Here is a 25,531-nt window from a genome sequence, read left to right as displayed (position 1 = left end):
GAACATTGGACCTCGATAACCGTATGAACTTCTCAGATCATTTGTGCGTACACCCTCAGATTGTCAGTTGACTTTGTTTGGGACCATATTCTTGTCGAGTCGATGACTCCAATGTCTTTTCAACGCCCACTTCGGCTTCTGAGCCAGAGAGGCATCCTCCAACACTATCAACCCGCACTCGCACACCGGAGATGTATGGCAACAGCAGCCAACGCCGGGGATACTTCAACGCTTCCTTTGGCGGGAGTCAAGGTTCTCGATATGACCAGAGTGTTAGCAGGCGTATGATAGACTCAAGCATAAGAATTGCTTCCACAAGCTAACCTTTTGCAGCCATATTGTACACAAATTCTTGGAGACCTTGGGTATGCTTAAAACTAGACCAGATGTAGTACCATCGATCTTTGTAACTCAGAGAACTAATATTGAAAAGAGCCGATGTCATTAAGATTGAGCACCCGACTCGCGGCGACGATACTCGTGCTTGGGGTCCGCCTTACGCCACCTACAGTGAGCAGAGCGACAAGAAAGGCTCTGGCGAAAGCGCATATTTTTTGGCAGTGAGTGTGGAAGATGCTCAGGTGACTCAAGTTGTACTGACCTCGATCAGGTAAATCGAAACAAGAAATCTTTGGGCTTGTCATTCGCCCACGACTCTGGGGTTCAGATCCTACACAAGCTCGCGAAAGAATGCGACGTGTTGGTGGAGAACTACCTCCCAGACGCGCTGAAGAAGTATGGCATGGACTACGAAACGCTATCAAAGATCAACCCCGGCCTCATCTACGCAAGCATCACCGGCTATGGGCAAACTGGTCCTTTAAGGAAGAAGGCAGGCTACGATGTCATGGTGGAAGCGTACGTCTGCCATTGAGCGAGCAAAGTCCATTCGTACTGACCGGATCGCAGAGAGATGGGTCTCATGCACATCACTGGCCACCGCGATGGCCCTCCTGCCAAGGTCGGCGTGGCGGTCACCGACCTGACGACCGGGCTATACACCAGCAATTCCATCATGGCCGCCCTCCTCACACGCGCTCGCACAGGCAAAGGCCAGCGCATCGATGTCTCTCTCGCCGACTGTCAAGTGGCCACGCTCGCCAACTTGGCTTCGTCTGTCCTCATCTCCGGCAAGCCTGATTCTGGTCGCTGGGGAACTGCCCACCCGTCTATTGTGCCTTACAAGGGATTCAATACGAAGGATGGCAATATCATGCTGGGTGGTGGCAATGATAGGTTGTTTGGCATCCTTTGCCAGAAGCTTGGGAAGCCGGAGTGGGCGACTGATCCCAAGTACGTTACCAACGCGGACCGTGTCAAGCATCGCGACGAGCTGGAGGATGTGATTGAGGCGATCACTGTCACGAAAACGACGGATGAGTGGCTGGATGTGCTTGAGGGCTGCGGCATGCCTTATGCGAGGATCAACGATGTGAAGCAGACCTTAGAGCATGAGCATGGTGAGCTCACAGAACAACACCCAATTATCTTTTAAGCTCTTGGCTGACATATTTTTAGTGCAAGCCAGAAACATGGTCACGGAGGTCGAGCACCCTGATTGCGGCCCTATGAAGCTGGTCAGCCCGCCTGTCAAGTTCTCTTTCTCAGAGCCTAGCATTCGCTCGCCACCTCCGACGTTGGGCCAGCATACAGATGAGCTGCTGGGCGAGGTTCTGGGGATGAGCCCAGAACAAATCGCGAGCTTGAAATCGGAAGGTGTCGTGGCATAGTTGCGAGTCAGGCGCTGCATTTAGGGCTGGCTGTACTGAAAGGGTAAAATAGCTGCATAGATAGATTGCGCGAGGCAGCTTTAGCCGCTGGGGCTGCATCGAGGCGCCGCCCTACAAGGCGCTTCGGCACAACAGACCGCCGAAGGATTGCTGCCGCTTTGATATCCTCAGACAGAAGTTTAAGCAACACGCAGACGACGTTCAGAGCGCGCTATAGCATAGCACAGGCTGTCTTATACGCGTTCACGCAAATGATTGGTAGACTACGCCGCTCGCCGAGCCGTAGCCCTCCCGCAACCTTTCTTCGACACGGCAGCCGTCTCAGCAACCCCGACTTCATCTCTAACCCTGCCGCCATCCCCATCAACCCGCCTCGAGCTCCGCTGGCGATAGAACGTCTCAGAAAGCGCTGGGCACGAGCTCGGACAGCGCATCAGGTGTGGAATCACGGACGGACTGCTCCCACCGCCCAGGCCACGTTTGCTCGCTTCGCTTGGCAGGCTGCGGCGTCCCGGTAGCCGTGCATGTTTGCTCGGCCGAGCGTGGACCGTAGGGCAGAGGCCGACCTGTGCTAGCCCTGGAGGCCCTCGTGCCTCTCCCTATGAGGCTCATGAGGCCACCAACTGAACCCAGGGCAGCAGGATGACCTGCACCCGTCGGCTAAGGCAGCACAAGCAGCCGGCGATTGGCCCTTGATACGAAAAAGCCGCACTCGCCGGCGACGCAAGCTCTACGTACTGCACCGTCTGCACGAAAGACGATCCGCGGCCAAGATCACCCGCTGCACATGTGCCTGCTCTGGGCGACCTGCTCGACATGTCAATACGCTTCTGCGGCACTTTGGCGCGGCCGCTGCAATTCGCCTGTGTCGCCGCCGACTCATCTCGCGCGTCTTGGCCGGCATGACGGTGCAAGCTGAACTGCCCGCCGCCCCACCCGCCCACGCCGCCCTGTAGCGCCGTCACCCGCAAGGGCGACGAGACCCGCATCTGTCGTCTCCATCCGCCTACGAGGGGCGAGGGGCATCGACGGAGGGGCCGGCTCGATAAATATAAAGAAAGCTGTTACGGTAGGTATTTGTAGTGTTTCTCTCATCTTCCCCTTCTCTATCTCCCACCCAGGAACACAACAAGCATGTCGTTCTTCTCCAAGTTGACCAAGGAGTTCGATGGCCTCAAGGCCAAGTTCTCCGACGACGACAAGCCAAAGGATTCCTCCCAGGGCCAGCAGCAGACCGGCACGAGAGGCGAGTCGGACTCCTACTACGGCCAACCACCGTCTGGCGGTCCTCCACCTTCTGGTCCTCCTCCCTCACAATCACCCTACGGTGCTCCGCCTCCCGCACAGTCTCCCTACGGCGGCCCTCCCCCTCCTTCCCAGTCGCCGTACGGTGCTCCTCCCCCATCTCAGTCTCCCTACGGTGGACCACCACCCGCTCAATCCCCATACGGCGCTCCCCCTGGTCAATCGCCATACGGTGCCCCTCACGACCCATACGGCGCTCCTCAGCAGAACCCCTATGGAGCTCCCCCGCCCGGCCAGCACCCCTACGGCGCCCCTCCAGGCCAGCAGTCCCCCTACGGAGCTCCCCCAGGCGACTACAACCGTGCCCCTCCCCCTCCTCCCTTCGGTCAGCCCCCCGGCGCACCTCCCTGCCCGCCCGGCTGGACCGCCCAGTACGACCAGGGTTCACAGCGCTGGTACTACCTCGAGCACGCCACCGGCCGCACCACCTGGGAGGCCCCTAGTGAGGCTGCCATCGGCGGCTACGGCGCCCAGCCTCATTACCCGCCTGGCTCCCACGGCTCCGAGCAACCGCCTCCTGCGGGCTCGGACGCCGCTCGCGCGGCAGAGAAGGACAAGAAGGACGGCAGTTCCAACAAGTGGCTGTATGGTGCCGGTGGCGCCGCGGCGGGCGCGCTTGGTGGTGCACTGTTGATGAATGAGCTGAGTATGTATTCCCCTATCACGGAATATCACAGCTGGACATTAAAACTGACTTTTCATAGACGACGACTCCGACGACGAAAAGCATGCCGCCGCCGCCGCTCCGGCCGCCGCTCCGGCCCCTGCTCCAGCTCCCGCCGCAGACCCCTACGCCTCCTACGGCGCGCCGCCCGCGGACCCTTACTCCCAGCCTCCTCCCGCCGACCCGTACGCATCTTACAACCAGCCTCCGGCGGACCCGTATGACCAGCCACCTGCCGTTCTTCCTCCTGAGGATGCTGATGGGGAGAGCGTTTCAAGTTCTGATAGGGAAGATGTCCAGGACGCGAGGAATGATTACGAGGATGCGCTGGCGGAGGGCGATAAGAGTGATATTGAGGAGGCGAGGGAGGAGTATGAGGAGCAGTATGAGGAGACCTATGGGGGCGACAGTGATTAGGCTGTTCTGATTTGTTGTTGTGCGGGATTGAGAGAGCTTTAGCGTATTGCAATAGACGATTCCTCATTTTCAAAGTCCTGTTTTCATCGTTTTAGCATTCGTCATCAGGTTAAGGTTGCTCAATGTTGAAGAAACCCGCTAGAGAGAGGTTCGAGTTGAGAGTTTGAGGAGCAGTGCTGTCCATAACTATGTACTTTGTCTACGGCACAGACCGTCCATGCTATTCCTCGATGTCAGAAATGTGTGAAGATCCGCTGCCAATTTTCGATGTCGTACAATGAAAACGAACCAATTCTTGCAAATGGATCGTAAGATATCGTGTCATGCATGACTTCACTCCGGTCAGTCGATGAAGCTGTAACCTTGACGCATCTTCTGAGATCGGTAACGTCGCATCTCAAGTCGCGAGTGCTGTAATCAAACTCATGCTGACGGTGAAGGCAGCTGTGGCCATGTTGGTGTGGCTGACAGCTCAAGATCCACGCGGATCTGGAGATGCAGAAATGGTAGTTCGGCATCCAGGCATGCGTCGGCGAACAGTACTCTCTGTAGATCTCTCTCCCGTGCGTCAAGACAGGTTGACTCGAAGATCTGGGTCTCGGACCGCGACGTGTCCGTGAGCGCGCGATCATTCTCGTCAGAGCTCCGTTGTCGTCTTGCGTCTCCGACAAAAGACTTTCATGGTGATACGCGGGAGCATCATCGACATCGGACGCTTCAAGGTCGACGTTCTCATGGGAAACACGGCCGTACAGGTGCAGCCATTCGGTTTGCAGCCAATGACCTTCTTCGTTGTCCTCAATGCTTGGTTCCCAGAAAACTTCGCTTGACACAGACTTCCCCCTATCAAAAGTGCCGGGGGCATGGTGTAGGCACAGGAGAGGGATCCTGACTTCGTTCTGCCAAGAGACCAAAAGACATTGCGTGTCTGGCTGAAAGGATATGCTCAGTAGGTGCCTCATCAGATTTTTGTCCTCGTGAACTTTGCAAGTTGTATCCATCTCATTTAAGCACCAAATATTTGTCTCTCCTCTGTAATATTCTTGCACATTGACGTCTGCTTGTGCCAGCATCCGAGTCCAGATCTTCAAATTGCGCAGGCATTCTTGAATTGGTTTGAGAGAATTCGATGATGCAAAAAGAAGCTGCAGCAATGGAGTCATTGTTCCATCTGAGAATTCTCTAAGAGGAGAAAGATAGGCGCAGTTCGATATCAGAGCGACGCCAGCACGGAACCAGTCGTCCCTATGTATTTGATCAGGCCGCGATAGAGCTTCAGCAATGTGATGCAGTGCAGTGGTACCATCATCTGCAAACAGACGCGCAAGCTTCGGGGCATCAAACCCGAAACCAATTTTTGCGGTGTATACAGACACGGAGTCGCTTGCCTCAAAGGTATAGGCACCGAAGCGGAACCTCTCCACTGCAGACATCTTGCGAAGACGATGCTCGTACTTACGCTGTAGGAACCGAACAGGGTGAATATCGCCCAGATCTTGTAGCTTTCTTCGAGGCTCCAGCACAGATCGAATTCCTCAAGGAAGATTGACGCGGTTTCTTCATCCCAAAGCCAAGCCTTCCATGACGCTGGCTCTGACCATTCCGTAATGGATCTCCCAGTCCGTGAATATTGTTCAAGTAGCCACCGGCAGATGTGTGGTCGGAGAGAATCGATGGAAATCTGCGAGCTCAAATCAACCACTGCGCATGAAGCCGGAAGAGATAAACATGGATGGCTTCAGACCTACCGATAGCAGATTTTCGCCTTCGCAGACGTCAAAGAAAGACGCCTCCCCCTTGCGAATGAGTGTCTTCACTCCATCTAGGTCACCAGTTCGAGCGAGGCGAAATATTTGGGAATTCACATCGCGCTCGTTCCAAGTCCGAAAGCATAGATCCCATCCACCATGAGAGTGAACTTGCGCTATTTCCCAAACTGTAGAACAGAACCAAGCCGGAAGCTTAAACTTGTAGCGAAAAGTCTTTTCCCGTTCGTAGATCGTGTCTCGGCTCCTGGCCTTCTTTCGTATTTCACCCCCCTCGAATGGAGATGCAGAGTCATCAAAGCCTTCTATACGACGTCGGCCATCCGTCATCTTCTGAACAGCCAGGTCAATTTGATGCTGCAATCCGATTTGATACGCTTCCAGAGTTTGCTGTAATGCCACAATCTGATCGCTGTGCTTGGTAGAGCTCAACTGCTGTGCTTTCCACCGACGCTCCCGCTCTTCTGCATGATACATCTCCACTGCCAGGTGCAAAGCCGCTCTTGCACGATCGAGATCAGCCAAAAGATCCTTCAGCTCCGATTCCCGGAACGTAGCATACAGTCGAGCCGTGAAGTTTGCCTGCTTTATCTTTCGATCCAGATTTTCGGTCACCTTTTCGATCTTGGCAACGTGTAGTCGGCATTGCTGGATGCATTGCTTCATGATGTCTGCTCCGTGGCCCTCTGCCTGGCGGTGTCGTTCCAGATGCTCCAGGCTCATGGACATGATGTGAATCTCGCTGGCAATCTCCCTCAGTGTATCGGGAGCTCCTTTCATGCTGTGATAGAGCTTCATGAGTTTCACCGAGCTCTCTGCCAGCTGTATCGAGAGCGACATGAGGCCCGCGCCACCGGCCACAACGCCGAGCATGACTTCTGCTCCAGACATTTTTGTATTCAGTAGTGATCAAATTCAGTTGGTGCTTGAGTCAGTAATCGAAGTGAAGTATTATTGTTAGCCAGAACGGCGAGGCTGCTTGACCGGACGTGCTGAACATGTGAGCCTCAGCGTCAGGCTGTGTCAAGCTGGGGCGATGCATGCGGCTGAAGAGCATAGCCTCATCATGCAAATATACAGGGTTAGTCACGCTGTCCTCTGCTAACAGATGTCGGGGCGAAGCATGACGCCCATCACCGATAAAGTCACGGGGAAACTCCCCTCAAGCCAAAGCATTGTGGAATGGGCGCGGGGCAATCATTACTCTATCGATTGTTGTCCAGACATATACTGTCACAGGCAAAGTGCAATGCGGATCGAATGAGAACCAGGCTTGACCCTTCGCTCCATCCATCATGTGGCTTGCGCCACAAATACCCTGGCAGATCATAGGCGATTGGGTGGACGCATGCCGGTTGTCACTGGCAACCTCCTGCTGAAAGCGGTCAGACCATTTGAAGACATTCCGTCTTCAGAAGACTAACGGATACAAGGCAGAGGCAAGGTGAGGTTTGATGACCAAGGGACCTGAACACTTCAGCAGGGATTGGGCCTTGGTTGAAAGCATGGCAGCCCGCACGGACCCTCGACCCCTCGGCGCGCCATTCCCACGTCCAACGGTAAACGGCCGGTTAGCAGCGTTAGCAGCAGTGTCGTCAATTGCTGCGATCCTACAGCCAGACTCTGGACGGCACCGCCGATCTGTCCGGCAACCATCACGCCGACATTGACGACGACCAACGGACCGCGCGCACCGTCGAGCGCCTGGAAAACCCGCGCGACCTGAGACTCCCTCACAAACATCGCCGCGCCCACCCATGCCCGCCGGCGCCCGAGACCGCGTCCTCCATGCACGCAGACGTCCGACAGCCAGCGACCTCTGGTGCGGGCGGTGAGCTGCGCATACGCGCGGTTTCTAGATGACGCCTACTCCTCGTCCTACGGGTCCCAACACGGGCACACACTCCAACGATGCGCTGGCTCCACCGGGAAGGCCGAGCAGGGACGGCCGGGCGCCTTCTGCGGCGGCGAGCTTCGCGACAGCAAAGTCCTTCATGAGAACTGGTCCGCCGCCTGGAAGTTTTACCTCGGAGTTGAAGGGGACTATCTCTCGGCCTGATGTCCCTCGCTATGAGGTCGGCAGCTTTAGTGTACTGGAAGATGGAAGCGCGCTGGGCAATGGAACGACCGAGCAGCGACAGGCGGAGTTCAGAGACAAGATCGAGAAGGAGACGAAGATCAAGATCGGCACGGAAAACCTGCTCGAGGCCCTGAATACCAAGAAGGAGAAGCATATCAGGGAGCAAAGGCGGGTAGTGGAGTCCGAGCTGAATACGTCGAATCGGAAGATCGCACAACTGAAGCTGGATTTGAACGCTGAGATACAACGGAGTAAGGAACAACCTGCCAGTAGTCCTCAAGAAAGACTGTCCGCGCAGCTGTTCAGAGCCGCGCCTCTCCGATCACCGCCTACCCAGACTATGCTCCAGGACACTGGAGATGCTGAATATGACCCGGACTCCGAATCGCCTTCATACATTCTCGCCGAGATCCTGCAAGCTCTCGAAGCGGTAGAGCTTCCTTCCGATTACTACGTCAACCATGCAAATGAACTGGTGGAGCTGTTCAAACGACATCCAACACTCAAATATGACCTGGCTTGGTCAATATTCGGTCTTCGTATGCAAGTGCTCCTGCTTAACGATAACAGGGAAGTTGTCGCGGCAGGTTATCGGCTCTTGCGATATGCGATCACCGACCGGCAATCCCTGCAGACGATCCGCTCACTCCATACCGACTACTTGGTCATCTTGTCTTTGGTCAAAGAAAGCAAAGCGAGAGTTGAGCGCGAGCAGGCACTGAAATTCGTGCGCGCATTTTTGGATGTCAAAGGAGGCACAAGAGAGCTCGGATCATCGGTGATACGCGTGCTTGTCGCTGTCGCAGATCACCCCGACGATCAGCTACGCAGTATCGCCATCCTGACCTTGGCAGAAATCCTCCTCAAAGACCCAGAGATCATAGTTGAAGGAGGTGGTGTAAGCGTGCTCTCGGAGGCCATGGGAAATGGCGCATACCACGCCCCAGAGACGCTCATCACCCCCTTCATGCATCTCATGGATCTTCCGGCTCGACGTGGCATGTTGCGTTCAGGCTTCGAATTCAGCACTGCGTTTGCGTCCTTCACTGAACCGCATTCCTCACATGGGCATGACGAAAAGCTGAAAGCGAGCGCAAGAGTCATCGCCGGAATGTTCAAAAGCTGGTCAGGCCTGATGACACTTTCTTTACATGACTTTCTGCCTGTACGATCGGTGGTCTCTTCGCTTTACATCTCGACCGCATCCGTGCGAAATGCAGCCACAGACTTAATTGCGGACATTCTGCGGATACAGTTTCCGTCTTGGGCCAGCTCGTTCATTGGCGGCAGGCGATTGACAACTTACGGCCGGGTCACCAACCTCCGATCCGACGATGTCACGCAGCAAGAGAATGCAAGATCAGAAGACGAGCCGCACAAGCGCAATCTGGTCGAACATTTTGTGGCTGTGGCACTGGCCATTTTGCTGCGACAAGGCTTGCTCAGGGCGCTGATGCATGCCGAGCGCAGCTCGCCAACTGTTCAGCTACGCAAGAAGACCTCGCTCTTGTTGGCAAAGGTGTTGAAGATGGCAGGTGATCTTCTCCCCAGCTCATGGAGCGCAGAGCTTCAGGTGATGCCGGGTCTCTTCTCGTCGGCCATCAATTTTGATACCGAAGGGCGGGTTCAAGCCACAGCAACAGTCTACGAGGTTGACCGGGTAAATCGAACTCTCTATCGGTCTGTAGCCGGGCAGGCATCGCAAATTCAGACGAAGGAGGACGGTTCCGCAGCTCGGACTCGTGCTGCTTCCAAGTCTCAGGTTGAGGCCAGCATGGACGAAGCACAGTTCAGACAAAAGATGCTCGACACCGGCGTCTTGAATACTGTCAACTATAACAAGTGGAACTGGTCTCTCATCCAATCATTGATCGATGGACCTATGCAAAACCCAAAGCGCCTGGATGAAGCAACTCGAATAACAAAGTTCGTTCATCGATTACTTGGCTTCTTACGACCATTCAAGTTTCGCTTCTCGGATGCTCCTAACACCAAGGTGAACCAACGCTACGTTCGTGCCGGCTGCGCGCTCGTACGCACGCTATTACAAACACCAGATAGCGCAAAATATCTCGCGGACAACAAGCTAATTCCGCAAATCGCGGAATGTCTGGCGCAGAAAGATCCAATGAGCGGTATCACCTCGTCCGCTCCCCTCTTCTCGCCCGAACGGCTATCGGAGACGCTGGCTGGCGGATATTTCGCTTTCCTAGGTGTTCTCTGCAGCGACAACAAGGGCCTGCAAATTCTCGAGCGCTGGCGCATAATTAACATGCTATACCACATCGTCGAGCTTAAAGACCGCGACGATCTGATCATGACTCTGCTCACGAACCTTGATTATACACTGGACAGCCACCCGCGCATCATCCTTGCAAAGGCAATGATTGCGGGCTCCAAAAGCATGCGCGAGGCCGCTACGAAGATTCTGCGAAAGTATGCCATGATGCCGATAGAACCTCAGACGCTCGGTGGAGGCGCTGCAGAGTGGTCGATCAAGCTGCTGGTCAGCCAGCTGTATGATCCTGAGATCGAGGTCTGTGAAGTAGCTATCAAAATTCTGGAGGAAGCTTGCAACAACATCACATCTTTGGAGTATGTCGTCAAATGCAGGCCGGCGCTTGACCACCTTGGCGAAATTGGCGCGCCGTTGCTGTTGCGGTTTTTGTCGACCTCGGTTGGCTACCACTACCTGGATGGACTCGATTACATCACAAAAGAGATGGACGACTGGTTCCTTGGTCGCAACGACTCTTACGTTACTCTGGTTGAGGCATCACTCGCGCGGGCTCTGGCAGACATCCCGGAGAAGCCGCAATCGACATTCGAAGAAAACGTGGAACCTGCAGACTACGGCCACGTGCCGCCACACTTCTACCGTGAGCTTTCCCGAACTGCAGAAGGTTGCGAGCTGCTCAAGGCAAAGGGCCATTTCGAGGAGTTCGCGGCTACAATCCAAGACTTCGCGACAGAAAGCGAAGACTGCGAGACCATTCTCAAGGTTAAGGGCTGCCTCTGGGCCGTGGGCAATGTGGGCTCGATGGAACGCGGTGCCCCTTTTCTCGAGAACACAGACATTGTCAAATACATCGTGCAAATCGCGGAGACCTCCGAAGTGATGACCCTTCGTGGTACAGCATTCTTCGTCCTCGGTCTAATCTCACGAAGCCTACACGGTCAAGAGATCCTTGCTGAACATGGCTGGGACGGCACCGTCAACGTCCTCGGCGAGAGCCTGGGATACTCTCTTCCCCTCAACTTCGACAAGCTCTTCTCCCTCCAACCCTTCGCCAGCACCGCCACCACGAAGCCCGCATCCATCTCAACGGGCCTCACGCGCGCCCGCACCCGTACTCGCAGCAATCAGCAGCAGCCTAAGCCCCTCGTCCTCGCTACGGACTCCCGCGCTACCGATCCTGCCAACGCCGCCATTCTCGCAGCCATCGTCAAGCTCGGCAACTCAGTGCTGACCAATAAGGCCGTCGGCGAGCTCAATGCGCTCAAACACCGCAAGAAAGCACCGGGCTTCGCGAGCGAGGCACTTTTCCGCCGTGCGCTGGATGTTCTGAGTGGACATCGGTTTGGTGTGCAGCAATGGCGGTTTGTCATCGATTTGTTTGAGAAGGGCGTGTTGAGACGGATTGTGCTCGAGGAGGATGAGGACAGTGGGAGCAGTGGGGGTGAGTGAATAGGAAGATTTCAGATGAGGCGGGTGTGACGCGGAAAGAGCTTGTTTTATGGCGTTTACTGTTTGAGCGGCAGCAGCGCGCATTATGTTGTCTACACGAGGAATAGGCACTCTCTATTGGGGCGTTTCTGGGACGAGCAGGTTTTGGCTCTCGGCACTATTCGGGGTTGGCAAGGGCTGGCAGCTAGTCGAACAGCTACATCACTCACGATTGTCATTTCCTTTAACCTCAGCGGTCGAGTGACGCCCGCAATTTCAAGATTATGACCCTACGCATTCCTCTTCGTTTTGACTCGTACAATAGATGCGGTGATTTAGATGCCGCTCGGCATGAGTAGGACAAGCGAGTTGGTACCGCCCAGCCGCGTAGCACGCAAGGGTCGCGTCGGATCAGGAACATCCACGAGCCGAACGTTTCTAGAATCCGGCATCCGCCACTGGCATGGGTGGGTCTTCACGATGCAGAGGGGTGCACGCGGGCACCAACATCGAGAGCTTTCGATGCCGCGCCATCACCGAGTGTAACGAGAACCGAGCAATCAATGCCACTATTCACCATGTCGAAATGGCCTAGTATCTGCGTCGCTGACAGAAGATGATTTTAAATAGTTTCCACCGTCGGCAATTTTATGCAAATACTTGATTGATCTTATTGTTAGGCCACCATTTGTCGCGTTTGTATCGATGCACACGTGAACTGCGTACAGTCCCAGCGGAGCAGTGCGAATAAGGTTAAAGCGTAGAGGTATGCTATACCGCTAGGACGAAATAGGCGGCGCGCCAGAGACGGTCGAACGGTGCTTCTCTGCTTACCGCCCGCAATAGCCACATTACATTGTGGACTGTACACTACACTTCTGATCTTGCAGCCTACGCAACCGCGCGACCAGACAGTGCGCAGAGATGAATCCACGGACTGTTTGTTTCGATTATCCCGAAGGGCTGACGCTTTAAGCGCAGCATCAAGTCTCGGGCCGGGCGATGATGCCTCGATGTGGCGGCGCTCGATCGCAGGTCGCAGTGTTTGGCTGTGCACATCGCGGCGTGGGCGGGCGATCAAAGGCCGGAAGCACCGCCATCCACCCACCCGAAACGTGAGGAGCAGCTCCTGCGCCAGCGCCAGCAGCGCAAGCGCCCTCCAAGTGTGGTACCTCTGTACCCGGCCAGGTTGCGCTGACACCGCCCGCCTCAGTCGTGTCGTCGTCGACCGCGAGCGCGCCGTCCCTCGCTGCCAACCTCGCATTCGCCGCCCGCCGCCTCTCCTGCCCTGATCTGCTGTGCTATCTTCCACCTTCTCCTCGCCGACCTGCCCTCGACCCTCTCTCCATCACATATCCCTGCACACCGACACCCAATCGACAGCGCAGTAACGCCGCCCGCCGCGGACCTGCGCTTTCTTCTTCACATCCCGGCTGCTTGGGTCTGCATGCTGCCAGCTCCCGGCGGAGACCCTTTCAGACGTCATCGATATCGGAGATCCCAGATCCCCCACCAGAAACACACGGCTCCCGAGGCGACTGCAGGGTACACATACCAGACAAACACCCTCGCCTTCGCCTGACGCACAAGACTCCGATTCGCGCGCTCGACCCTTCTTTCCTCACCCTCCAGTCAACTCCGCGAGCCAGCTTGCGGTCTTATGGAGCCCGCCACACTCCCCAACACCACCACCTAAGCGCACATGAGCGCACTCTACGCCGCCTCTGGGGATCTGCCGCTCGATTCCTCGCCGATAGAGGAGGAGGCGCCGCCGAGAGCGACGAGCACACACGCGACTACGGCGCAGGCGCCCGCGGAAGACTTTATGCGCCAAGATGCACTGGAATCGGATAACAACGCGCCTGCCGGCCTAGCAGCCCACGAGGACGCTCGCGCGCTGGTGCGTCTGATACAATGTCCGCTCTGCTCCAGGCCTTTCAGGACACCCGTCACACTTCCCTGCGGCAACACGCTTTGCCGACAATGTGTGCCGCAGCTGCACGAGCGAGAAAACGTCTCCTACCCCGACCTACCTGGGCGAAAACACGCCATCGAGTGTCCGTTTGCCGACTGCGGACATGAGCACCCCGCTATGGATTGCAGTGTGGATGTCACTGCAAGCAAGATTCTGGATGCTGTGGCGGAGATTGTGGCAAGACAGCTTTCAATCGCCGGAAACACGACGACGTTGGTACAAGAGCTGGTACGCTGGGACGAAATCGTGAGTGGCGAACCGGTGTTACAGAAGGATAATGCACAAACGCTACCTGGCGGCCGTCTGGTTGCGACATACTCTCTTGCCGCGAAAGGCGAGCTTTATCGTGCGAACGATGTCGCTTACCATTCGACACCATCAACAGATGATGCGCAGCATTTGCTGGACTACGATATCCTGCAGGACGTGCTCGAAGCCACGCACAACCATGTGGACTGCCAGGTCTGCTACAACTTGCTCCTCGACCCGGTGACAACTCCTTGCGGTCACACCTTGTGCCGGATATGTCTCACGAGGACGCTGGATCATTCTCTGCACTGTCCAGTGTGTCGTCGCGAGCTGGGCCTACCTCCTTCGTTGCTTGGACATCCCAGCAACAAGACGCTTTCCGCGCTTTTGGATGCGCTCTGTCCGCAAACAGTTGCTGCGCGAAGACGAGCCGTGGCCGTTGAAGAGACTGGTGGCGAGGGCGCTCTTTCAACACCTCTCTTTGTCTGCGCTCTTGGGTTTCCTCGCATGCCAACCTTCCTCCGCATATTCGAGCCACGCTACCGTCTCATGCTTCGCCGTTGCCTTGAAGGTAATCGACAGTTTGGCATGCTGATGTACAATCGCTACAATGAACCACAAGGCGACCTGGGCACAGTGCACTTCTATCAGTACGGCACGATGATGGAGATTGTTCACAACCAAATGCTGCCCGACGGCACCAGTCTCATTGAGACTCGCGGTGCCTATCGCTTCCGCGTCCGTGCTCATGGTCTTCATGATGGCTACGCAGTCGGCAACGTGGAGCGCATCGAAGATGTTTCGACCGCTGAAGAAGAACGTATCGAAGCTCTTGAAACTTCTATGCCTCTTCCAGCACCTCAGCCCACCATCAACGGCACGCCCGCACAACCCACCGAGACGCCCGAAGCTGTCCTCGATCGCATGTCTACACGTGCCTTACTAGACATCGGCAGCGCGTTCATCGACCGTATGCGTGCAAGAAGCGCGAACTGGCTGCAGCAGCGCGTCCTAGACATCCATGGCCAGCCGCCAAGCGATCCTGCATTGTTTCCTTTCTGGTTTGCCAGCGTGTTACCCATCAGCGACGAGGAGAAGTACAAGCTGCTCCCGACAACGACTGTCAGAGAACGGCTCAAAATTACTGCTGGGTGGATTCGGAGGATCGAAGGGCAAAGATGGTGAGTCTTACTCAATTTCCTTTCGTGCTATCATTGCTTCCGTCGATTGATCTTCGGCGATGTTTTCACTCGTCTTCATGCCTGCTTGCTGCTGCTTAGCGTCGCTACTGCCAACTGCAAGCTAACCGCCTGTGTGTTCGCGGCAAAAGGGCTGGGTTATTTGTCCCACGACATGTACGGTCATGATCATGCGGCTACGTTTCTCGACAACCTTGCGACCCTTCTGCTGCACACAAGGCGGCGCCCGCACTTGGGAGTTTGGTCGGCGTTTGGGCAGTGGTACTCATGGCGGATGGCGCTCCTTGCTTCTTTTTGGTGGTCCCTGTCTACTATTGCTCATGCACTCGAGTTCCCAAAACTCTTTGACTGATCTTCGGTTTCTCTGCGACATTGTAGGTACCAGAGCAATTCATGCCGCATCTTATGACTCGCCCTCCTCCACTACCTGACGCCTGTCGTTCTTCTGTTTGCTGCGATGGTCTTGCAGTACTGGTATAATGGTCGCGAAGCATAACTTGGACTTCTGGAGAGACGTCGCCGAATTCTCACGGAGCCATCTTGGTGTCCGGATACTTTTCACTCCGATCTCCAGTGAACCAAATGCACGCCTTCTCTGCAATCAGATGAACCGGTCAGCCACTACACGACAGTACCTTCTCCCTTGTTTAGCACCTTTTTTGTCTATCCGAATGATATCCCCCCATTCCTCGGCGTTCCTTGTACAGAAAAAAGATCCAAACCAATCTCTTGGCATGACGGGAAAAGATACACAACACACGCACAAAATCGAAGAGGAAGATTAATGTGTACCGGGCAGGAACCTGCATTTTGGGAACGGCGCATCTTTGCTTTTGATGGGCATGGGACATGTTGGAGGAAGATGTTGGTGTTTCTTGGTCGAGTTTGGGCCCACGTTTTATCTCTTTTCGTTTCACTTCACCCGCTTTATATCTCTCTGTGGCATAGAATGAATGAACGTATTTCACATTTGTACGATTGCTGCTGCCTTTGTGACTACTCATAAACCAGTTGTCCGTTTCTCGTAACTACGTATCTCATGAACGCACCAATAGTCATCAAACGCGCCGCCTCTACATGCACCGGCCTTGTTGTTTCAGAACCAGGACTCCGTTGTTGGATGTCGCCGGAACCACCTCAAGTCGCATGAATGCCCGACCGCTACGCCCTCGTCGTAGTAGAAGTAGTCCTTGTGCTTGTGGAAGACCGCGTGCTAGACGAAGCCCGTGTGGTCGTCGAAGACGCACGCGTAGAAGTCGAAGCCCGCGTGGACGTCGAGCTCGAAGCACGCGAGCTTGTCGCAGACGCGGTTGCCGAGTTGGAGCCTGACGGCACAACCGAAGTCGATAGCGTCGTGGCCTGCGTGCTCGAGCCTGAGCCCGAACCCCCGGACGTCGACGACGCTGCGCCGCCTGGGTTGGCCGAAGCCGTCTTCCAGTACGCTTCGAGGCGTGATTGCACGGCGCCCACGTTACGGTAGGCTTCCAGGTTGCTGAAGAAGGCCACTTTTTGTTCGATGGCTGACGGCGAGAAGTCGCCCGTGCGGCCTTGGAAGTCTGCGTCTGAGAAGGACTTCGGGCGGTAGCGAGGTTCCATCGGGTCTAAGAAGGTCGTCTTTTCGTCGTAGCCCAGGTCGGAAAGGGCTGTGACGTTGAAGGCAGCCATCATGTCGTGGTCCTCGTGTATGAGGTTGTGGCAGTGGAACTGGGTTTACAAGTCAGCTCCGGGTATTCGACTCAGGAATCAGTGAGATCACACACCATGTAGAGGCCGTCCCACGGCGCATAACGAGCGATGACATTGACTTCCTCGTTTTTGTTAAGCCATACGACATCTTTCAGAGCCACTTTCTCGTAGGGTAAGACGTTATTCCGCGTTCCTCCCCTACGACTTACGATCTGAAAGTCGATAAGGTGCATGTGGATGGGGTGCGTCCAACCTCCGGCACCGTTCTTGAGAATCCAGTTTTCGACGGCGCCACGTTGGGGTTTGGCGAGCACACGCTTCTCAGGCCCGTCTTCCCATGTCACGCCGTTGATCACCCACTGGCCGCCCTGACGTTCGAATTGAAATTCGTGGGAGACGGTCTTCTGGTCTGGTGGAAAGTCGACGTCGCGGAGCTTCGCGGGCAGATCGCCGTTATTGCTCGTATCGGACACGGTATTGCCGACCACAAATCGCATGATCTTGTCAGTATGAAGGTATTTGTCGTTATCGGCGATGTCTGCGTTACTCCTCAGCGTGACGTTCTGCCCCTTGAATGGAGCAAAGTCGAAGACGACCTCCCATCGTTCGGCGACGGAGGTATCGAGCTGGGTAGTGTCGACCGGGTTCAAGAGTAGACCAGAGTCAGACCCAACGACCTTCATGTTCGCACGCGAGCCGGATGGAGTCTGAAAGTACATCTCGAAAGTCCGCGAGACGGCCGAGTTCAGGAAGCGGAGTCGGTACTTGCGTGGCTCTACTCTTAGAAATGGCCATGGTTGACCGTTTACTTGGATGATGTCGCCGAATAAATTCTGGACTTCCTCGTTGGCCTCCGGGCTCCAAAGACTGCCGTCTTCGTTATATCTCTTTGAAGTGAGCGAGATCGGGATGTCATATTTGCCCTGCGGGAGGCCTGGCATATTTTGTTCCTCGGGGTCACGGATCAGGTAGAAGCCGGCTTGCCCAAAATAGGAGTTTTCGGCCGTATGCGCGACCGCATGGTCGTGGTACCAGAGGGTCCTGCCGTTCTGTGAATTTGGGTAATAGTAGTCTTTATACTGCCCGATCTGGAGAGTGTCTTCGGCCCAACCGTCGAATGGCGCGCGCGAATACGATCCGTGGAGATGGACAGAATTTGGGCGATCAGCGTGGTTGAGGAAACGCACCACAGACTCGCGGCCCCTTTGGATCATGATGGTAGGCCCGGGAGCCTGGCCATCATATCCCACGAGGCGGGTTTTCTTCAGATTGGGGTAAATTTGTGATTCGAACGGCTTGACGTCAATTTCGTAGTAATCAATCGGAGGTGCGTTTGGAAAGTTGAATGTTCTGAGGGGCTGCTTGATGGGAGCGATGGGCATCTCGAATTGATAGAGAAATCTGTATGGTGGGCTATCCCAGTCCTTCGCGGAAACGAAAGGAGCAGTCAATGCCCCAAGGACGCAGATAGCAGATTGAAGATATCTCGGCATCTTGAAGATGTTGACAAGAATGAAATGAGTATCTCAGCGAGGCTGCCGAAGTGCTGAAATCAAGTAGTGAGTACTCTACTAACCTTTTTATCTCCGTTGGAGGAACATGTTCCAAAGACCACTCGTGATCTTCGCGGCTGGAATCTCTTCATGGAGGTGGTCTCAACTGATCGAGAACCATTTCGTGCCTGCATATACGCCACGTGCTTGCTCAGAAGACTCATTCCAACCAGGATATGATAGTGGTACAATAAGCCACAGCAGGTATACATGTGTGGCGTGTAGCTGGACCACCATCTGGTCTAAATGTTGGTGAGAGCTGACGGTACAATGATGCACGAGGGGACGCCCACTGCACCGACGGAGCGTTGCGGAAGATATGCGGCGCATCGACACGGCTTGCTCACTGGGTTGCGCCTGTGCTATGCCGCCTGCGAGTAATGCACTAGAAGAAACCAGGCGGCTAAGGAAGTATGAGGCTGAAGTGAGCGGAGCTAATCTTCAAGCACTTATTCTCGATGAGCAGTACCGAATCCTGAGACGCTACCCGACAATTGGGAATAAGACTGATTTGATGATCGAAACGTTGGCGTTCTCTTACCTGTTCAACATGCTTAACAGTCAGGAAGACTCAGCAGATTGCAGCAAGCCGATCGTTTTCTCCATCCGCGTGCATGTGAACCCGTGTCTTCCATATACGGAAGTGGGCTGATATGTTTGTATGCTTGGTGCCAAGTCAGCCAAGATGATACGAATCCGCCCACCGGCGTGCGAGTCTCCGAATGAGTCCACCAGCACAGGAGACCACTGTCTGCCATTCGGAGCGCTGCTTATCCAGTCGTCATCGATTGCGATAGGTATCAAGAGATGAGCTGGTACGCGGTTGAGCCCTCATGCGCCTTACCAGTGCAAATGCCAAAGTGAGGTAACGCTTGCACTTCCCCCCGCCTTCGAGCTGCAGGAGGACGACAAATCAATCCGCCAAGGCGTGAGTAGAATGCTTTCTCTAATGTGCCCAGTACGTTAGATACACGATCTGGATCGATCGCCACAGCCACACAACCCAATCGTCTCTCGGCCCAAAAGTCCCGAGGGCATATTAGAGATGGTTTCTGGTCAAACTCAGCGTGTGTGCGAGCATCTAACCGTCTGAACAATCCCTCAACAAGGACCATGACATGGCGTCAAGGTTCGCGGCGAATCTCGACCTTGTTCGATCCTCTCACGTGCATATGGCGCTGCCCGCCCGCTTTTCTACGCGAAAGCTTAAAATGAGGCTTTCCCAGACCAGTGATCCAGAACAGATGGCTTGGAGTAATGTAGTCACCACTAGGCTTGTCGACCATAATAACCTGCCAGCTGATAGTGATTGCGAGTGACCAGTATCTGGACGACTCGTCCGGGTCGACGAATGGAAACGACTTGTAGCCAAGACACGTAATGCAAAGCTAAACAACGCTCTTGACAACAACAACCATGAGAGCGTCTGACCCATGCAGTACACTCTCGTTGTCCTTGTGATGATTGAGAACAGCGAGCATCCTGGTCACCATCTCGGAGGCGGTCTCGATCCCGGAGAATTGGCAGTAGGCTTTATGTCTTGTCGGTTGTGGTCGGACCCTTATGACATACAGTCAGTTGCCGCGGCATGGAACAGACCCTGTGACGCTTGAGTTGATGAGTGATTCAACGCCTTTTAAACGCATGCCTTGATAATGTGACAAAGACTTTTGGTCCGGATGGTACGGATTCGCATGGCACGGAAACATGGAGGATCACGCGGAGTGATGCTTCCCCATGCTGCCGAGCCAGCCTGTCGGGAAATGCTTGGCTTGTTCCTTTTGCGGTAACCTTGTGGCTTCTTATGTCAGATCTCAAAACAGCGCGAAGATGACTTTGGCTCTTCAGCTAGGACTTTTTGTCTGGGCATCTTTAGTCTCCTCGGGCCTATTGAGTTTGAAGCCATATATTCACACCGCCATCATCTGACTGCGTGTACCGGATGGAGAGCTGCGTGTTGCGAAGGATGTTGTGAAGCCCTAGCCGCGGTTGGTGAGTGGTCACAAAGCTGAAGTGCAACAACTTGATCTGGATAACGAGTGCGAGGAGGCCAAGGGAGCACAATACGAATGCATATCGGGTGACAGTAGAAAAGATCCCTGCAGCTCCTTAGGCGTATCCCGAATGGACTGCGAGCGATCGCGAAGTGGGAAGTGTATTAGGCGTCGTGATTTTTCTCAAAAAGCTCCAGCAACATCGTTCAGCGCGACTGCTCACCATAGGGCGCGGGTTTCTCATCGTTGATGGTCCAAGGAGCCTTCGAAGTGCGCGAATCTTTCCTCTTCCTCTTCCTCTGCATCATAAAACCCCCTCCGAATGGTCGTTAGGGACCAGATCTCTTGCCTTATTCTCGAAGTAAGCGCGATTCTGTTGCAGACTCCTGTCTCGATCAGCGCCATACGCCAGACGAATTCTCACAGCGTCCACGTTTTCTTTCTGAGCGGCTTGCTCAAGGGCATCACCGGCGTCGGCGCCCGCCTTGAGCAGAGCATTCAGACCCGCTGGGAGATCCTTAAAATAAGCACACTCGATCGCACATGCCACCGCAGTGTAATCAGGCCGCGCGCCTCTCTCCAAGAGCCTGCGTATTGCGGGCAGATTGCCTGCCACAACCGCGCTGTTTAACGGCTTCCCGGAATCGTCGGCGGAATTACTTCTATCCCGCATCTTCTCGTTGTCGGCGTGGATGTCCATACCATAATGGTCTAGCAGATGGTCAATCATGGCAACAGACTTCTCCGTCTCTAAACATCGAGTCGCATAGTGGAGCGCGAGGCTGCGCTGGGGATCCGCTCCGCGGGACACGAGGTGGTCGAAGAGCCGAATGTCTCCCCTTGCGGCGACGTAGTTGAGGACCACGACGGAGTACTGGCGTTGCCGAAGATTGTAACTGCCGTAGCCCCTCTTGCCTCCTGTGAGTGCGAGCGTGGCGTCGTTTCGTGTGCGATTGATGTCCACACCTTGGTCGAGGAGCCAGTCAAGAGATTCTTGGGAGTCCACAAAGTCTCTAGCTGAGCGATGAGTTCTCGCACACCCATGCAGCTTGCTTGAGTGCTTACTCTAGGATCAAATGCCCAGTCGACTTGACGTCGTATCCGAATTCGACCAGAAGCTTGACCACTTCTATGGACAAATCGCCTGGTCCTTTCCTGCAGGAGCCAGTCCGCGGTTCCAACTTGTAAGACATGGGGTCGGCACCGAGTTCGAACAAACAGCGCATGACAGGGACGCAACCTCTCGTGTGATTCAAGCATTGACTGGCATCGACAGGTTCAAGCAATACAGTCGCAAGGAGGTCGATGACGCGTGGGAGGTTGGCATTCTTGCACTCTGAGCGTAGTTCACGCAGTGCCTCCTCGTGATTCAGGGTCGTCATCGCTCGACCTTGGGAGCCGAACAGGTAGTGTGCACAAACGGGATTGAGACCGTGGGACAACGAGGATGAGATGTTGCCTGGGTACCGCTCTTGTGCTCACGTCGAATTTTATCTTGTAACGTGTTTGGTGATGACACGAGGCCACAGGTAGGAGCGCGCAGCATTTCGCTACAGCCCGCTTCCGCCTGCACTTACGAATCCATCCAAACTCAAGCTTGGTATTCTTGCAACTGCTGTGATGAGTTACCCGGTCCTGCGGCTCAGAAGCATTGTTTATTGATATTCCGAGATCTTTGAGAGAGAAGTCCATCTCGTTCGACCCGAGTTTGACTTTGAGCCTTCCAGGAAGTCGCAATTCCATCGCCGAATGGTAAAGAGAATGCATGAACCATTGAGGTTCCGAGTCAGAGCCGAGGATTACTTCAGTAGTAACCAATGTGCCAGCCACTATTTTCTAAGTCCCAGTAGAAATCTCAAGAGACAGATTTGGAAAGAGAATGGCTTGTAGATTCTTCCAATTCAGTGAAGCGAAGGTACAAATGCTCCAAAAATACGCCTAATGCCATTCCATGCCGTCGCCAACAAAGCAAGACCCGAAACGCCGCCGCTTCCAGCATGTTGCTCGATGTATGTTTACACGCCCAGAACAACCAGGATGAGCTAAAAAGAAAGTCGTCACATCATGCAACAGCGCGTTCGTAAGCCAGACAACACCGCTCGGTCTAAAAGAAATGGTTTAAGTGACCTGGCACCCCCAGCCTACACTTTTCACAGTCGGGCCGGTACCCCATGCTGATGCCACGCTTGTTGACGCCAGCCGTAGACGCCTCACCTGAGTCTGTCGCCATTGCGGATGGATCGCGCATGGGCGAGCCGTATCCCGCACTCAGCGCGCCGCTTCGTTGCCTCTGCTTGCGCACCATCATAGACCCGGGCTCATCGCTATACTGAGGTGCTTGGCTCGTGTTCGGGGGCGGTTGAGAAGGCGAGACAGCGATTTGAGGCAGGGGATCGGCGCCTTGCATCTCGACGTCGCTAACGCTGAGGAGCTCGAGCTGTGAACCAGCTGCCTCGGCTGCGGATGGTGGCGTAGGCACTTCGTCTTCATCTATCGGAGAAGGTACGTCAAGCCTGTCCGAGCCGATGTTTTCCTGAGGATGGCGGCGCCGGATGTGGGTTTGAATCGGGCTGGTTTTGGGCCGGGGGATCATGGGAGTTGGGATGCGGTGGCCGGCTTGGGTGCGAGCCTTCCACGGAGTCTGGAGGGAGCCGGGCTCGTAATCTGGACTCCCAGCCCGCTGCTGAGAAAAGCTGGCTAGGTCTTCGTCCTCAGACATGGCATCGGGGTCGGCCTCGTCCGCACTAATGACCTGAGGGCTGCCGGGCTCAGACAGCATGGAGGAGTGGTCATCGCTGTCGTATTTGTCCTGCTGGGAATGATACGAACGCGATGGACTGCTGAAGATGTGCTGAGGCTGCCATAGTGACTCCGAGCTGAGAGAGGTCAGGGTAGGTCTAGCTTTCTGGGAATGGTCAGAGTGTGGTTCCGGTTCCGATTGAGGCAATTCGTAAACACACCTTGTCCGCCGGCTCTATTTCTCTGCCATGGCCGTCCGCGTCGCTACTGCGTCTTCGCTTCCTGACCGGCGCGGCCTGCATCATGGCGGACGAGGGCAGCACTGCAAGGCTGAGGTGGGTCAAGGGATGAAGTGTGCAGGAAGAAGAAACTCCCGTGGGAGGCAAGCGTCAGACCGGGCTGGCTCGCAAAGCCAGCAGCTACAAGGCAAACATGCGAAGGAGGCGGGAAGCGTGGTATAGCAGTGTATGGCAGAGGCAGAGTCGGACCCGGTGGGCGTGTGGCCCGCTGCAGGTGACAGGGAGATGCAGACGGATGGAGGCGGATGTTTTGGCCTGAGGGCGGCGTGTTGTGTCGTCCTCAGGCCGCGCGGGCTGAGGTGCAGGCTGCGGGCGGCGGAGTGGGCGGGCCGCTGGCTGCTCGCTCTGTGTGTTGCCCCGCGGTCGGCGCCTCGCTGTTGGCAGACAAGCAGATCGGCGCCGCGACCCTGGCCAAAGCCAAAATCCCCACTACCACACTCAACTTTTTCCAGGTAGCGGCGGCGCATTTGCCAGTCACAGCCTCGTTTCCTCCCCAGCGACACCTCACTTGCGCCAGCTCTCCTGCAGCCCGGTTGTTTGATCATCCACGGCTCCCGCCCGCGGCACTTCCTCACCTCACTTACATCCCCCACGCACGCACAATGAGCATCAGCACTCAGGACGTCGTCGACGACGCGAGGGGTACGTCGCTGCTCTAAAACCCCCAACGGCCGCCGCCGCGCACGCAGATGTGCTAACGCATCTTCACGCATACAGTCCTCGGCTACGACCCTCTGATCCAGCCCCAGCTCCTGACTTCTGAGATCCCCGCCCCCAAAAATGCGATCACCACTGTCCTGAAGGGCCGCAAGGAAGCCATTGAGATCATCAAGCAGCGCGATGACCGCCTCCTCGTCGTCTGCGGGCCCTGCTCCATGCACGACCCGGAGACCGCGGTCGAGTACTGCTCGCGCCTGGTGAAGCTCGCCGACAAGCTCAAGGACGACCTCTGCATCATCATGCGCGCGTACCTGGAGAAGCCTCGCACCACCGTTGGCTGGAAGGGCCTGATCAACGACCCTGACATCGACGAGTCCTACAAGATCAACAAGGGTCTGCGCGTCAGCCGCAAGCTCTTCTGCGACCTCACCGCGCAGGGCATGCCCATTGCCTCGGAGATGCTCGACACCATCTCTCCCCAGTTCCTTTCCGACCTCATCTCTCTCGGCGCAATCGGTGCCAGGACCACCGAGTCGCAGCTCCACCGTGAGCTCGCCAGCGGTCTGTCTTTCCCCATGGGCTTCAAGAACGGCACCGACGGCGGCCTGACCGTCGCGGTCGACGCCATTGGCTCCGCCGCCGCTAAGCACCACTTTATGGGTGTTACCAAGCAGGGTCTGGCCGCCATCACCCGCACTGGCGGCAACCCAGACTGCTTCATCATCCTCCGTGGTGGTACTAAGGGCACAAACTTCGACCCGGAGAGCGTCAAGGGAACTCGCGAGGCACTCAAGAGCAAGGGCCAGAAGGAGGTGATGATGATCGATTGCTCGCACGGCAACTCGCTGAAGAACCACAAGAACCAGCCGAAGGTTGCGCAGGTGATTGGAGACCAGCTCCGCGAGGGCCAGGACGGCATCGTCGGTGTGATGATTGAGAGCAACATCAACGAGGGCAACCAGAAGGTGCCTGCCGAGGGCCCCGCCGGCCTCAAGAAGGGTGTCAGCATCACCGACGCCTGCATCGACTGGGACACCACCGTTGAGACGCTCGAGCAGCTTGCCGATGCCGTCAGGACCAGGAGGCAGGTCAAGGGCAAGGCCGTCAACGGCAACTAGGAAGGAGACGAAATATATATAACCCAGTAGATTGGACATGATTTGCATGAGGCGTTGGTATTTTTAGTTAAAGCAACGTCGGTGATGGAAAAAGAGCACGATATAGCATGGCATTGGTTTCGGCAGTAATGAAAAGTATATTCATCACATATAGTGCGGGTTCGTTGGCAGTCTCGCAGCTCTAATCTTGTAGGCAAGGTATGCTGAATTCCTCAGGAGAAGTTAAGGCAACCCAGAACACAATACTCCCTCTCTGCGCTATCGCACCTCTTTTCTGGTTATCCTGCAGCCTGAACAGGCAGCGGCTAATGTCGCGAGATGTCGCGAGACATGTGATTCTTAGCTCAAGTAATGCAGATCGAAAACCGGCGGCGGTTCTAGAACGGCAGGGACGCCACGTTTGGGGCCAGCTAAGCCACGCAGCAGTGAC

General features: G+C 55.5%; 9 protein-coding genes across 9 annotated transcripts; 5 read left to right on the top strand and 4 right to left on the bottom strand.

Moving 5' to 3' along the window:
- Positions 1-15: 15 nt before the first annotated feature.
- Positions 16-1,956, top strand: WHR41_05951 (uncharacterized protein). The gene is made up of 6 exons (XM_069374556.1): positions 16-282; positions 334-365; positions 434-560; positions 611-858; positions 910-1,460; positions 1,519-1,956. Exons 1-6 carry the CDS (start codon positions 103-105, stop codon positions 1,728-1,730), a joined length of 1,350 nt encoding a protein of 449 aa, XP_069228791.1. The 5' UTR covers positions 16-102; the 3' UTR covers positions 1,731-1,956.
- A 908-nt stretch (positions 1,957-2,864) lies between these two features.
- WHR41_05950 (uncharacterized protein) lies at positions 2,865-4,116 on the top strand (the record flags this gene model as incomplete). Its single annotated transcript, XM_069374555.1, has 2 exons — positions 2,865-3,681; positions 3,740-4,116. 2 exons carry the CDS (start codon positions 2,865-2,867, stop codon positions 4,114-4,116), a joined length of 1,194 nt encoding a protein of 397 aa, XP_069228792.1.
- Positions 4,117-5,810: 1,694 nt separating this feature from the next.
- WHR41_05949 (uncharacterized protein) lies at positions 5,811-6,773 on the bottom strand (the record flags this gene model as incomplete). The annotated part of the gene is made up of 1 exon (XM_069374554.1): positions 5,811-6,773. One exon carries the CDS (start codon positions 6,771-6,773, stop codon positions 5,811-5,813), a length of 963 nt encoding a protein of 320 aa, XP_069228712.1.
- Positions 6,774-7,741: 968 nt separating this feature from the next.
- Positions 7,742-11,650, top strand: WHR41_05948 (uncharacterized protein; the record flags this gene model as incomplete). The annotated part of the gene is made up of 1 exon (XM_069374553.1): positions 7,742-11,650. The coding sequence occupies one exon, from the start codon at positions 7,742-7,744 to the stop codon at positions 11,648-11,650; it is 3,909 nt and encodes a 1,302-aa protein (XP_069228711.1).
- An 856-nt stretch (positions 11,651-12,506) lies between these two features.
- Positions 12,507-16,030, top strand: WHR41_05947 (uncharacterized protein). The gene is made up of 2 exons (XM_069374552.1): positions 12,507-15,034; positions 15,431-16,030. The coding sequence occupies exons 1-2, from the start codon at positions 13,332-13,334 to the stop codon at positions 15,459-15,461; spliced, it is 1,734 nt and encodes a 577-aa protein (XP_069228814.1). The 5' UTR covers positions 12,507-13,331; the 3' UTR covers positions 15,462-16,030.
- Positions 16,031-16,265: 235 nt separating this feature from the next.
- Positions 16,266-18,231, bottom strand: WHR41_05946 (uncharacterized protein; the record flags this gene model as incomplete). The annotated part of the gene is made up of 3 exons (XM_069374551.1): positions 16,266-16,377; positions 16,446-16,756; positions 16,813-18,231. The coding sequence occupies 3 exons, from the start codon at positions 18,229-18,231 to the stop codon at positions 16,266-16,268; spliced, it is 1,842 nt and encodes a 613-aa protein (XP_069228811.1).
- A 2,358-nt stretch (positions 18,232-20,589) lies between these two features.
- WHR41_05945 (uncharacterized protein) lies at positions 20,590-21,511 on the bottom strand (the record flags this gene model as incomplete). Its single annotated transcript, XM_069374550.1, has 2 exons — positions 20,590-21,298; positions 21,351-21,511. The coding sequence occupies 2 exons, from the start codon at positions 21,509-21,511 to the stop codon at positions 20,590-20,592; spliced, it is 870 nt and encodes a 289-aa protein (XP_069228777.1).
- Positions 21,512-22,165: 654 nt separating this feature from the next.
- On the bottom strand, positions 22,166-23,582 carry WHR41_05944 (uncharacterized protein). Its single transcript, XM_069374549.1, has 2 exons — positions 23,246-23,582; positions 22,166-23,190 (listed from the first exon to the last, which is right to left on the bottom strand). Exons 1-2 carry the CDS (start codon positions 23,327-23,329, stop codon positions 22,390-22,392), a joined length of 885 nt encoding a protein of 294 aa, XP_069228816.1. The 5' UTR covers positions 23,330-23,582; the 3' UTR covers positions 22,166-22,389.
- A 343-nt stretch (positions 23,583-23,925) lies between these two features.
- Positions 23,926-25,101, top strand: WHR41_05943 (uncharacterized protein; the record flags this gene model as incomplete). The annotated part of the gene is made up of 2 exons (XM_069374548.1): positions 23,926-23,965; positions 24,041-25,101. The coding sequence occupies 2 exons, from the start codon at positions 23,926-23,928 to the stop codon at positions 25,099-25,101; spliced, it is 1,101 nt and encodes a 366-aa protein (XP_069228815.1).
- Positions 25,102-25,531: the final 430 nt, after the last annotated feature.

This window comes from Cladosporium halotolerans (genome assembly GCF_011745625.1).
Source record: "Cladosporium halotolerans strain TM138-S3 chromosome Unknown Sca18, whole genome shotgun sequence".
In the NCBI taxonomy this organism is placed as follows: domain Eukaryota; kingdom Fungi; phylum Ascomycota; class Dothideomycetes; order Cladosporiales; family Cladosporiaceae; genus Cladosporium; species Cladosporium halotolerans.
This window is presented reverse-complemented; position numbering and strand designations above follow the sequence as displayed.